The sequence below is a fragment of the Rattus norvegicus genome, chromosome 17 (assembly GCF_036323735.1).
Source record: "Rattus norvegicus strain BN/NHsdMcwi chromosome 17, GRCr8, whole genome shotgun sequence".
Taxonomy (NCBI): domain Eukaryota; kingdom Metazoa; phylum Chordata; class Mammalia; order Rodentia; family Muridae; genus Rattus; species Rattus norvegicus.
In genome coordinates this window covers 87,747,490-87,761,145 of record NC_086035.1, presented here as the reverse complement: position 1 = coordinate 87,761,145, position 13,656 = coordinate 87,747,490, and the positions used below count along the sequence as shown (strand labels likewise).

Here is a 13,656-nt window from a genome sequence, read left to right as displayed (position 1 = left end):
TCAGCTGAATAACAGGTGGAAGTGAGCTGAGTACCAGTGTCCACTTCTCTCTGACTCTGACTGTACACCGAATGTGGCCAGTTCCTGTGCCCACTAAGTCCATATGGCTTTCCTGGCATGATGGACTGTACCCCTCCAAACCCATCAATCCAAAAAACCTTTTCTTCCTTAAGTTGCTTCTTGTCAGGCATTGGGTCACAACAATGAGGAAATTAATTCACCCTCTGGCTATCCCATGTACAACCTGGGTGCCATTCACCATGGCCTATGTCTTAGAGCCTAGAAGCACACACGATCCACAGAAGGGAGCCAGTTAATATTCACGGACACTAGGAAAAGCTCAGCATGGTTTTTCCGTGGAATCACTTCAGAAATACCCGTCCCACCTCCACTATTTCTCATGCCATTTCTTTTCCTCTTGTTTCTGCCACCCTGCTCCATTCTGCCATTTCCTAACTCCAGTGTGGTCTTTGATGACGCTTCTATTCTCACTCTACCTGGGGGATTCCCGATCCCTGGCAGGTAACAGTCCTTTCTACTTCTTTATGCATTATTTTGTACATAAAATTCTTGCCAAGTTTTATTTCACTTCCAGAGAGCACAGATAATTCAGGCACTGTATGGCTTGGATGTAAAACACCCCGTAGGCTCATGTGTAGGCTCTTGGTGGCTCTGTTTGGGGACGAGGGACGAGGCAGGGCTTTTAGGAGGTGTGTCTGTGTTATGAATCCAGATGGACAGGTCCCACCGCCACAGACAAGAGCTGCCTAGGCAGCCATGCTTTCCTTACAACTCATCAAATCGCACCACAAATAAACTCACATCCTTAAGCTGCTTTTGCCACATATGTTGCCCCAGCAAGTAGAAAAGGAGCAAATGCAATAGTCAAGGGAAAAATGTTTTGCCTTTTTTCTTTTTTAAAAAAGATTTATTTAGTTTATGTATATGAGTACATTGTACTGTCTTCACTAGAGGAGGGCATTGGATCCCATTACAGAGGTTTGTGAGCCACCATGTGGTTGCTGGGATTTGAACTCAGGACCTCTAGAAGAGCAGCCAGTGCCCTTAACCGCTGAGCCATCTCTCCAGCTCCTGTTCTACTTTTATTAAGCTTCCACAGTTCAGCACAATAGCAGACATAGAGTAGATGTCCAGTGTTGTGTGTTTGTTCTTGAATGGCTAAAGGTCTTATGGGGATTATATTTAAAAAAAAAAACAACTGTTATTAAATATAGCTTGAGAAAAGTCTAGCAAATGTGTATCTAGCATATCTGAAAATGAAAAATGTTAAGTATATCTCCACACAATAAATATGTCAAGTGCCATATATCTGTATATTATATATTCATAATGTATATAAGCTGTTAGTCAATTATCAGCATCTTCTGTAGTTTGAATGTCTCAGGTATTCACTACCTTTAAAATCAAACTTGTTTACTATGTTTGTAATATGAATGATCAATAAATGTGAAATGCATATGTATTCCTGACATGTTTTTCCTGTATAAGGAGAGAGTTCTTATTCACTTATAGTTCCTTATAACTCATTTTGCTAATGTAATTTTACATTTTGGAAACATGAAAAATAAAATAACTCGTATTCATTTGAAGTTCCTTTTGCCTTCTCATTAAAAAAGGAGGAGCGGGTAAGAGAGCCACAGAGGTGGACCCCAGGCCAAACTTAAGGGTGGAGATTATTAACTCATGAAACTGTAATGGTTAACCTGGTGGATTAGCATCGTTAAGAACAAGGCTTCTGCTCTCCCCATCCATCTACATTCCCAGACAGCTCCCTGCCCACACCTGGCAATGAACTGAGACCAACCTTGTGCCCCAGTAGAAAGGAGGAATGGCAGACAGACAGGCTGGGGCACAACTGTCTGCTCCCAAATCACCAAGTTAGACATAAGTGCTGTCAAGAACACACACAGTACATGATGTTAGAAGGATACAATTTCTTTGCTTAGAAGAATCTTTATAGATATGTGCCCAAATAAAGTGACAATATCTTTTCTGTCCTTTCATCTACATTAATTCTGGTCATTTTTCAAGTGTTCATGTTGTGGCTGCTTAGATGAATTTAATAAAATGAAAGTATTTCAAAAGTAAAGTGACTCATTAGAATCAAAATCTTAAGACTGAATTAATACAGTATACATGCGGAGTTGAGACAGTAGAAGAAATCAGGGTGAAAATGTGACTTGGGTAATAAAATATTTTACTAGAATTGGGAAAAACCATCTCATTTGTGTTCCTATGCAATCTCTTAATGGTCTTATAGAGGAAAATTACAGGATAACTAACCCATGTTTTGGAGTGCGTGAATAATATAAACTTTAAATGAAAAAAATGTAATTTATTTTACATGGATAGGTGTTTTGGCTGCATGGGTATACCTGTGTGCCTGGTGCTTGAAGATGCCAGAAAAAGGCTTCAAATCCCCTAGAATTAGAGCTACAGATGGTTATGAGCCCTACTGGGACCTGAACCCAGATCCTTTGGAAAAACAGCTAGTGTTTTAAATGCTGAGCTATCCCTTCAGTCTGCCTAATATAAATTTTAGAAAAGAGTGTCTTTTAAAGTTTGTAGACGGTTTACTCCTTTTGTTCAAAAGTCTAGTAGAACAGAAACAGAAAAATCATATTTCCTTTTCAGTTTTTTTTGAAGTGAGAAACATTCATTTAGTCCCCTGGGAGTCACCGAGAGAAAAGCCTTTTTTTTTTTTTTTTTATAAACACAAGACAAGACACTGGTTGTAACTTTTCAGCATTAAATTGGCCAAGGATCAGCACAGTCATGGCTTGATCAATGCCACTCTTTCTGGACTTGAAACAAGCAAGCAAAAACAGAGAGCTGGCAGGTCATATCGCACAAGAGACTGTTATATCCAAGATCGATTCGACTCCTTTGATAGGCAACCTGTGGGCATCGAGCAGGTTTTGTCTTTCTCACTTAGGCTGTATGGACAGATAGAAGCACTGACTTACAAGGGAAAAGAAGTAACTTCGGCTTTTTCTGCATTACATCTAAAGGGAGAGATTAACTGTTAAGCTGTTATACCTGTGAGTTATTAATCTCTGTACGCGTAGTAGACCAGTCAACATTAGACAAAGACAATCCCACGTTAACTTGAAGAAGTGATTTCCAGATTCCCACAGTAAAGAATCAAGGAGGCAAAGAAACTATAAGAAAAAAATATATATCAGTATAAACCCACTCTTGCTTTTCACAGGTCCTAGAAGCATATGTATGGTTAGTTGAGGAAAATAAAGAGAACTCCAGATGTAGGAGTTATTTTAGATATTCACACAGTCATATTTCACACTATATTTAGTTAGAGAAAAGTTGGCTTGAAGTAACTGGAAAGAAACATTCAAAAGGTTGGATTTTCTTTTGCAAAATAATCATCCAGAGAAAGGCACGCACATTTTAATAGCACGAGGAGGAATTTATTGGTCGACACAGGTGCTGGATGTATGAATCTGGACTGCCTGGCATTGGCGATGAGCTCTGGCGTCGGCGATGAGCCAAACGTCTGAATTCAGTGGGTTAGAATATGAGTTGTCATTGCTTTCAGTCCTCTTGATATCAGCTCTTCTCAAATATTGGGTGAAATTGGTCACAAAGGCAATCAGAGAAAGAAATGGACATGCTCAGTCCAAACGTGTCACTTCTAGAAAATACTAGACATCATCCAGGTCTTTCTGTTGAATAACTGCTTCCTATTATCACTAACATGTTATTAGAAAACACAGTACAACTGGTACACCTGTCTGAGGGCCTGCCTCCCAAAAGCAAGGACTACCTTTCCTGCTAGTCCACTGTGCCAGGGTTTAACATCATCATCATCACTGGTAAAATTCAGAATAAACGTAAATGCTGCTAGAGAAAATGGAGACATTTTTGTCCTATGGTTTCTAATATTTGTGACTCACTAAGGTGGACACTATTAGACGTCAGTCTTCCACAGGAAATTAAAACAAGTAGGTCCTCTAGTAAACAAGAACATATTATGTTACCTCTTTGTCATAAATGACAGTATAAGACTTGGGACCCAGGGATCAAGGAGCTTTTCTGGCACGGATACATACATAATACTTGTGAGAGTGTAAATCTTTACCTTCTTCTGCATTTGCAGATAAACAGAGGCTTCATTGTTCTTGACTTTGATTACTTATGTGGGACATGGACTCTTGAAAACACCAGACACACATTAACTAAGTCATTAATCCGCGGCAATCTTCTTCCCAGAAACCACATATTATTATTCTTTAATGGCCAACTAGACTCAGTCAGGAAGGATAATTGCCTTGCTCAAGGCCAGAGAGGGAGTCTTGTGTCAGAACAGAATTAGAGTTGAGTGATTTGAGGCCTACAGGCTTGCATTTGGCCCAGTAGGTCATGCGTGATGGGAAAAGACTTGCTTGACTTATGTGGAGAGAGAGAGAGAGAGAGAGAGAGAGAGAGAGAGAGAGAGAGAGAGAGAGAGAGAGAGAATATGAATAGTGGTGTTCACATGTACAACAGCGTTTTTCATGTTAAGGTAGCATTCACAGATTGTGACATGCTTAAGCATTCTGAAACTTGTTTGCTTCCTTTCCTGTGTCTTGGTTTTGTTTAATAAAGAGCAATGCTAGATACTGAAGTTAAAAAGTGACTCAGACCAGAAGCCTATCTCCTTTCTATTTTTCTGTTTCCCAGGCTACTCCTGAGTTGCAGTTCTCTCTCCTCAGCCTTTGACATAGATGATGCCTTATGGGAGCATACCTCCACACCTGCCTCAAAAGGAGTTGTGTTGAGTTGTAGAATGTCACCAAAGGTTTTTCTTTCCCAGGGACCAGACTGAACAGTTACTAAGTTTGGCCAGCCTTATTCATTCCTTCATCGAGCAGATGCTTGCTCTGTATAGACAGGTGCTTTAGAACAGAGGTCAACTGTACAAGGTCAGATGGTAAAACTGATGGAATTAGTTCCAAATGCAGTTAGCATTCTATCCTTATTCTCCAAATGAACACGGTTCTTCTCCTTCATCAAAGAAGCTGCTTTTACACTACAGAAAGCCACAATAGGTCAAAATGCAGAGAACAACTTGTCGTGACCAGGTTCCAGTTGATACAAGTACAACACAACCCTCACACTTAAGGCTTGGGAAAGAGCACAGAAGACGAGGACAGACATATTGTAAGAGCCAGAGGACCAGGAAGTCTGCTGGGAAACTGTGCCATTTTATCCTAGAAATGACAATGAACTACACTCATGGTACCTCAACAATATAGCCGCCCAAACAAGACTTAATCAATGCAACCAATGACGCTGTCAATAAACATACGACTGTATTGTCTTAGTCAGGGTTTCTATTTCTGAACAAACATCATGACCAAGAAGCAAGTTGGGGAGGAAAGGGTTTATTCAGCTTACACTTTCACATTGCTGTTCATCACCAAAGGAAGTCAGGACTGGAACTCACACGGGGCAGGAAGCAGGAGCTGATGCAGAGGCCATGGAGGGATGTTACTTACTGGCTTGCTTCCCCTGCCTTGCTCAGCTTGCTCTCTTATAGAACCCAGGACCACCAGCCCAGGGACAGCATCACCTGCAATGGGCTGAGCCTTCCCCCCTTGATCACTAGTTGAGAAAATGCCTTACAGCTGGGTCTCATGGAGGCACTTCCTCAATTGAGGCTCCTTTCTCTGTGATAATTCCAGCTTGTGTCACGTTGGCACACAAAACCAGCCAGTACATGTATGAAACAGGAATCTTACTCGGCCTCACACCTAGGTAAAGAACTATAAGTAACCAATGACTAAAGAGAGAGGAGGGTTAGGCATCCCCAGGGTTTATCCCTGTAATTGGTTATCCAATACCAAGTGGTCTGTCCTACAATCTTATACAGACAAGCAACAATAAATGAACTCAGCATGTTGTATTTATATATTTAGGCATACATACATATATATGAAACAATAACAACGAAAGAAAAAGAGGCCAGGGAGTGGGAGGGAAGGATAGAAGGGAAGAGTTGGAGGGAGGTGGAGGGGATTTTTATACATGTATATGATATATATATATGTATATGTTTTTTGAGACACGGTTTCTCTGTGTATCTTGCGTTGTCCTGGAACTTGCTCTGCAGACTAAGCTGGCTTCAAGCTCACAGAGATGCACATGCCTCTGTTTCTTGAGTGCTGAGATGAAAGGCATGAGGCACTATGGCCTGGCTGATGTAATTATACTTTAATAAAAAATGGGATTAGAATTCTGGTTCTATGACTTCCTGACTAATGGTTTTGAGAAACTACCTCAAACTCTCTGTTTCAATTTCATAATCTGAAAAACAAGTACAGTAATAGCACTAAGTCACAGGATTCCCCAAGGCTGCTTATAATTGTGCCAGCCACATTGGTAAAACTCAAGAGATTAGACTTCACCACAACCCTCTCTTTCATCATAGAAAGTGTAGGAGAGAAGGGAAACTATTTCTTCAAACCAGTCTTGGTATTCATGTGTACTTTTAAGAATGATTGTTTTTATTTTGAATAGCTGAGGGGAAACCACATTTGAACGTCAGGAGCCGAGCCTAATGAGATGGCTCAGTGGGTAAAGACCTGGCCACAGGAATCTGATGACAATGAGGTGGGTCCTTGAAACCCATGTCAAGGTTGATGGGAGAACTGACTTCTTGCTATAAGTCTCTGATCCACACATGTGCCATGGCATGCATGCTCCCTCCGCATCATGCTGCACACATGCGTTAACCAATAATAGCTATGATAATTCAAGGGTTGAAGTGCAGTTCAGCGATAGAGCACTGTCCCAGCACTACCCAGCCCCAGGCTCAATTTCTATACCCCTCAAGTAAGTAAATCAATTACCGAAACCAGGATGGCACCATCTAGGGGACTATATTTGAACAGGAGGAAAACTGCTCAGCAAGTCAGTCTCTCTCACTGACTCATACCCTCCTCTGGATAATCCTAGCCTGTATCAGGACACACGTCAACACCGACATCCTCCCATTTGGACGATTATCATCATGCTGTGAGTTCTTCATGGGAGAATCTTAGGGACGCTACGGTTTTAAGGATGCAGGGACAACCTGGATAATCAGTTAGGGATGAGAAGCACGCCGACATCCCAAGGATGTCTTTAATCGGGTTGTTGATTTGCATGGTACCCTCAAAATACAATAGGCAGTGATAACTGTGTTAAGTGACTACCTCACAGGCACCCTACTTAGACATATAAACCAATGTCCTGCAATATGGTCTCAAACTTAGAGTGATAAAACTCTTGAGGAATTCACAACATAACGATCACAATTATATCGCAGAGGGGATAGAAAATAAAATCAAGAAACTCCAAAAGATAAAAATGTGCATTAAAAATGTAAGCGAAGGTAATCCTCACAGAACCACACAGCAGAGTCCTAGAGGTTCACACAGGGGAAAAGAGAGCAAGTATGGAGGGAGGAATACATCCCCTAAGAATTAGCCGGAGAGTGTGAGCGGAGGGCACCCTTCAACTTGAAAAAACCCATTAAAGATCTAGTCAAAATGGATAAAGATCTAATGCTTTCAAATGCTTTAGGAAGGTTCTGAAATATCAAAGATAAAGAGGAGATCCTGAAAACTTTGAAATAGAGAGCAAAGGCTTTACCCACAAAGGAAGCAGTGAACACATGTGACACAGGGCTATTCACTCAATCTAGAAATCCATACCCACTCAAACTGTCCTGGGGACATAAAAAAGCATAAAGGTATTTGGAGACATGCAAAAGCTCAGACGTTTTCTTCCCATTTAGCTTTTCCTCTGATCGTTCTGCGATCTAGAAATTGGGCAGGAAAGGGCAGGAAAAAATGGCAGAAGGACACCGAGAAACACATGTTGGACAGAAAGGTGTTTCTTTCCTTGGAGAAATTGGAAATGCCCCACAGAGAAGAAGACTAAGATTTTAAAACCACAAGAGAAAGTGATAACATCGTGTTTCTTGGATTAGGCATGACAATCCTTAGGCGATTATCATAGTTATTATACACAGTGTTCATTTCCAATGTTTGGATGTGATCAACAGAGAAGCCATGGAGGATCCCGTTATGATAACAACTCAGGACATCAATAATTTAATGGGAAATAAAGGTTAGGAATTTGACATTAAAGAGGAGGACAAGGACCAGGTGGAGCAGATGAGGATGATGTTGTTATTTGTGAAATGCACTACATGAGAGACACAGGCTTTACACACAATTAAAAATGTACTTGGTGAACATGAAACCAGACATAGACCAAGACATAGACACTGACGAAGACCAAGCCACATTCATGGCGTAAATATATCTTTCTAAACGGTAACACCAGACCTCAGTGAGGCCAGCAAGGCCAGAGCTCAACTCAGTCTCAGACCCGATGGCATTTTCGACATTACTGGGATTGTTATTTTGAGATAGGGTCTTGCTAGCCTGAAGATCTATGCAATTCAAGCTTACCTCAAAATTTTGGCAATCCTGCCTCAGCTTCCTAAGTGTTGGAATTATAGGCATGTACCACTACGCTTGGCTTTGGATTAATTCTCTTTTTCCTTTTTGTATTGCTAGAGATAGAACCCAGAACCTCACATACAAGGTCAACGTTTTATCACTGAGCTGTACTTCCAGCCCCAGGAGTGCCTTTCCTTTTTTTTTTTTAAACATATATCCACTCATATGTCTGCCTGCCTGCCTGTCTGTCTGTCTATCTATCTATCTATCTTCCATTCATCCACCCATCCATCCATCTATTTATGGTGTATGTGCATGTGTATGACTGTTTGTTTGTATGTGTGTGCATGCACGCATGCACGTGTGACAGAGAGAGAGAGAGAGAGAGAGAGAGAGAGAGAGAGAGCATGTATCATAGCAGAAGTGTGACGTCAGAGGAAATCTTGTGTTAGTTCTTTACTTTTGCCATGTGGAACTGAGGACAGCAGGCTTGGTGAGAAGAACCATCTCTCTCTGGCCTTGGATTTCTTAATCACATGGTACACACTTCAGTGAAAACCTAACACAACCCTGTTACAACATAGAATTTTCCCTGCTCTCCAATGAGAGGTGCCCATGAATACTATATGATATAAAGGTGCTGGCTAGTTTTATGTCAACTTGACATAGCTGTAGTCATTGGAGAGGAGAAAGTCTTAATTGAGAAAATGCCTCCATAAGTCGGGCTGTAGGCAAGCCTATAAGGCATTGCCTTAATTAGTGATTGATAGGCGAGGGCCCAGCCCTATGTGAGTGGGACTGCATGGTGGTCCTGGGTTTTGTAGGAAGGCAGGCTGAGTAAGTTATGGAGAACAAGCCAGTAAGCAGCATCCTCCATGGCCTCTGCATCAGCTCCTGCCTCCAGGCTCCTGCCCTGACTTCCTTCAATGGTGGACTACCCTGTGGAAATGTAAGTGGAGTAAACCCTTCCTCCCTCAACTTGCTTTTGGTTCTGGTGTTTCACTGCAGCAATAAATAACCTTAACCAGGACAGAGGGGCTGCTCTTTAAAAGAATTCTGATTAAACGTAAAGATACATGTGCTTTCTCACGGTCCTCAAAATAACCCTGTCCTGCTGTCAACCTCAAGGTTTTTATTGTGTCAACTTTCCTTTTTCTCCACGAGAGGTTCAAAGTAAATACCACTTTTTAAATCTATAATCTTCTTCTCATTTAATTTTTTTTTACAAAATATCATTATCTCTATTGATTTTGTGATAAAGAGTATTAGTTTTTAATAGTTTTTAAAAGAAATCCCCCAACCAACTGCTATTAAACGTTATTTTCATCTACAAAGTTTGTTCAGGTGCACCCCCAAACAAGACTGAAGGTCAGCATGCTCAATAATCTTTGGACTAAGCCCCTCTAGAAAGGTCTCCCTGTGTGTGATAAAGGCACGCAGCTATGTGTACCACAAACGTGAACATTCTGTAGGTGGGGGAGGTTGATGTTCCTTCTCATTGAATGCTAATTGGTTACCACTCCACCAAGATTCAGCCTCTTCTGACATCTATCAATCCTTCCAAAGTCCTCCATGTTCATTCTGTGCTCTACTTTTCAGAGTCTTTTGGCTTCAGTTTTTATACAAACACTTCATTGCTCAAAAGGACAGCAAAGGTAAGGAGAAATGGATTTATCCCCAGAAAAGACATTTGCTTCTTCAAAGTAGCATATAGCACAAGAAAGTATTATTGTAGTTTTTTTTTAAAAAATAGTTTTAAACAGAAGAGGCCAGGGTTGAAATTATAAAATGAATTTGTTCTTTTGAATAAAATGTAAACTTTTCCTTCCAGGATCTAGCTGTTACATTGTTCGGTGAGAGCTCAAAATGTATTAAAATAAGCATTAGGAAACACTTCTTAGGAATTTCAATGTATAGTTCTTGATAAAAATGGGAGAGATTAGTATTACATATAAAAAAATGCAAGCCTGCTGCCCATGTGATTGTCTACACTAAGATAAACGTTCTTGGCAGTTCAATATTTCAACTCCAGTTCAAATGCTGAACAGGATTCCCACGGAGGGCCACTCTAGCACGCACCTGAGAGGGCTTCTCCAGGTAACAAGGTTAGCAGAAGTTTTGTCTTACTTGGCAAGGAACTATGGAGTTAGATTAGCATTTCAGAGACACAGCATTTTAAACAGAGATGACCAATAAGTAAACATGCAAATTTTCCTCTGCTAATTAACGACATGGTTTTAGGACACTTTTTCTTTTTCCATGTAGACAAGCGATCCGAAACTTTAGCCAGCCACGTTCAGATTACGAAAGAGCACAGATTGCACGAATTTCTCATCTCCAGGAGAACCGGCACTCCCAGACGTTCTTACATCATTCTTTAATTAATCAAGGCACTGTCGCGTCCACTGTCCTAACGATTGGTTATTTTACAGTGCACTCCGGGGTGCTAGGGAAGGGCGAGTGCACTCAAACAGAGCTAAATAGGATCTATGCCGCATCTGTGTCAGTTACCTGGCAGGGTCCAAAGCAGGAAGTTTCTAGGCACGCCAGAAGAAAGCGCCACTGCAGCCTTACCTTTGTGAGCCTCCGCTGCCTTCCTCTGAGCTGCAGTTGCTACTGCTGTCTGCACCTGCTGATGCTCCGCCAAGTTTCCTTCGCTTCCAGTCCTCTCAGTCTTCTCACCTCGGCTGGTTTTCTTCTGCTTGCTGCTTAAGTCATCCTTCTTAGAGGACGGCAGCTTAGCAGCTGCGTTAGTAAAGAAGGATCTAGCTGAGCGGGAGGATTTGGACATTTCAAACGGCAGGGGGCCAAAAAAAATAAATAAAACCCCCAAACAAGAAAAAGCCTCGTTCTAGATTGGTACCTGCTCGGGCAGCAAATTCTAAAGTTTACCCTATGAGATTCACTACTCAACAGCCAGCGACTGTGTTCAGCTGGATAGAAAGTGCCAGGCGGGGTTGGGCTGGGCCACTTGTTTTTTGTTTGTTTTTTGTTTATTAAACAAAGGCATTCTGCAGCCACATCACCCCATCACTAGAAGTGAGGAACGGAAACGGGTTTCAAAGATGAGGGTGGCAGTTCCAATAGTAAATGTCCAACTCCAGGGACCTGCAGATTCTGGGACAGGGAATGTGAAGTATGCACACACGCACGCTCGCTCAGGGAAGTCCCCAGCACGCTCAGACTAGTCACTGGACAGCCAGAAATGGAACATGAATGTAAATATAGACCCGCCCACTCAGGTACAATATGTGAAAATGAGCCAGATGCCAGGTTTACAGGACTGTGGAGCTCATGCATGGAGCTCAGTTTCCAGGCATTCGTTCAAGCAACTATTTCCGTGCCTTAGCGCATTCCTACATTATAATCCAAGGGTGGACCTGGATGGATACCCACCTACAGAAACACTTCCAGTCTTTACAGAATGTGAAGAGCACTGTGCAAAAGAGAGAAACTACAAGACGGCATTTCCCATACCTCTTGGGCTGCTATGCAGCACCCAGGAGTTGAGGAGAGGGAGCTGTAAGCCTGTATAAGGGAGGGTGGGTATATGCATATGCATGTATATTTCTGTCTCTGTCTGTCTCTGTCTCTGTCTGTCTCTGTCTCTGTCTGTCTCTGTCTCTCTATCTCTCTGTCACTTTCTGTGTCTCTCTGTTTCTCTGTCTCTCTGTCTCTGTGTCTCTCTCTGTCTATTTGTCTCTGTGTCTCTCTGTCTCTGACTCTGCCTATATCTCTGTCTGTCTCTCTGTCTCTGTCTCTCTGTCTCTTTGATTCTGTCTGTCTATATCTCTCTCTGTCTCTGTCTCTGTCTCTGTCTCTGTTTCTCTGTCTCTCTGACTCTGTCTCTGTCTCTCTGTCCCTTTCTCTGTCTCTGTTTGTCTTTTTGTCTCTCTGTCTCTGTTTGTCTCTGTCTCTCTATCTCTCTGTCTCTCTGTCACTTTCTGTGTCTCTGTCTGTCTTTTTGTCTCTCTGTCTCTGTTTGTCTCTGTCTCTCTATCTCTCTGTCTCTCTGTCACTTTCTGTGTCTCTCTGTTTCTCTGTCTCTCTGTCTGTCTCTGTGTCTCTCTCTGACTCTGTTTCTGTTTGTCTCTGTGTCTCTCTTTCTCTGACTCTGTCTGCCTATATCTCTGTCTGTGTCTCTGTCTTTGTCTGTTTCTTGGTCTTTCTGACTCTGTCTCTGTCTGTCTCTCTATCTCTCTGACTCTGTCTGTCTCTGTGCCTCTTTTTGTCTCTGGTTGTCTATCTGTCTGTGTCTCTGTCTCTGCCTCTCTTTCTCTGCAAATTTGGGACTATGTTATTTTACCCTTTAAAGAGCCTGGAGTGACTTCTAGTGAGTAGTTGTACATGTACTGATGATAATATGTAACACGTGAAAATCAGGAGTGTTCATGGGTCAGGTTTTCCGTAGGCAGAAACAGTTCTTTCCACAACTAAACACACAGAGCCTGCCAGAAGCGTGTAGCTCCTTCCCAACTGAGGAGAACCCTTTTCTCTCTTTATTTCCCATGTCAGTGATTTTTACTATTTGAGGTTAAGCTGTTTGCAACCTCAATTATTCTATGTTCCCTCAGGGAGAAACTGCACAAACACTGTAAGAACTATAAAAGGGTTCTGGGAACCTGTGATCATACACTGGGCCTTTGCGCACTAATACCCCAACGAATGCATAGTGATTTAGCACTTTTCAGGTGAGAAGTGGAGGCCAGGAAATGTATGCATTTTCAGGTGAGAAGTGGAGGCCAGGAAATGTATACGTTTTCAGGTGAGAAGTGGAGGCCAAAAAATGTGTACGTTTTCAGGTGAGAAGTGGAGGCCAGGAAATGTATACATTTTGGAATCAACTCGAATAGGTGTTACCCCTATTTTACATGTGGGCCTGGCAAACAGAAACAACCATTTTCAGCATTCAATTAATAAAGCTGGGACAATTTTGGCCTACCAGGGATGCCATTCAAATTGCCTCAATGACAATACATAACAATAACAATGGTAATGATTAACACACACACACACACACACACACACACACACACACCACACACACCTCTACCACCACCACCACCACCACCACCATTACCACCACCTCACTCTATCCTTCCAAAAATTCCAGACTTAGTGCTGCCTAGCACAGCCACACAAGCCACCAGAGTTACAAGTCTAAATCCTGACTCAGATTGGA

At 41.9% G+C, this 13,656-nt stretch overlaps 1 protein-coding gene across 8 annotated transcripts in view; it reads right to left on the bottom strand.

The window, feature by feature from the left end:
• Etl4 (enhancer trap locus 4) overlaps positions 1–11,660 on the bottom strand; it is a 463,673-nt gene extending 452,013 nt beyond the window's left edge. For 2 of the 8 annotated variants that reach the window (XM_039096217.2, XM_063276269.1), the window contains exon 1: positions 11,049–11,656. In XM_039096217.2, coding sequence (XP_038952145.1) covers positions 11,049–11,265 — 217 coding nt within the window. In that variant the 5' untranslated portion in view covers positions 11,266–11,656. Of the gene's footprint in view, positions 1–11,048 lie in introns of all 8 variants that reach the window. The other 6 variants (XM_039096218.2, XM_063276270.1, XM_063276268.1 and 3 more) reach the window with 5 other exon arrangements.
• Positions 11,661–13,656: the final 1,996 nt, after the last annotated feature.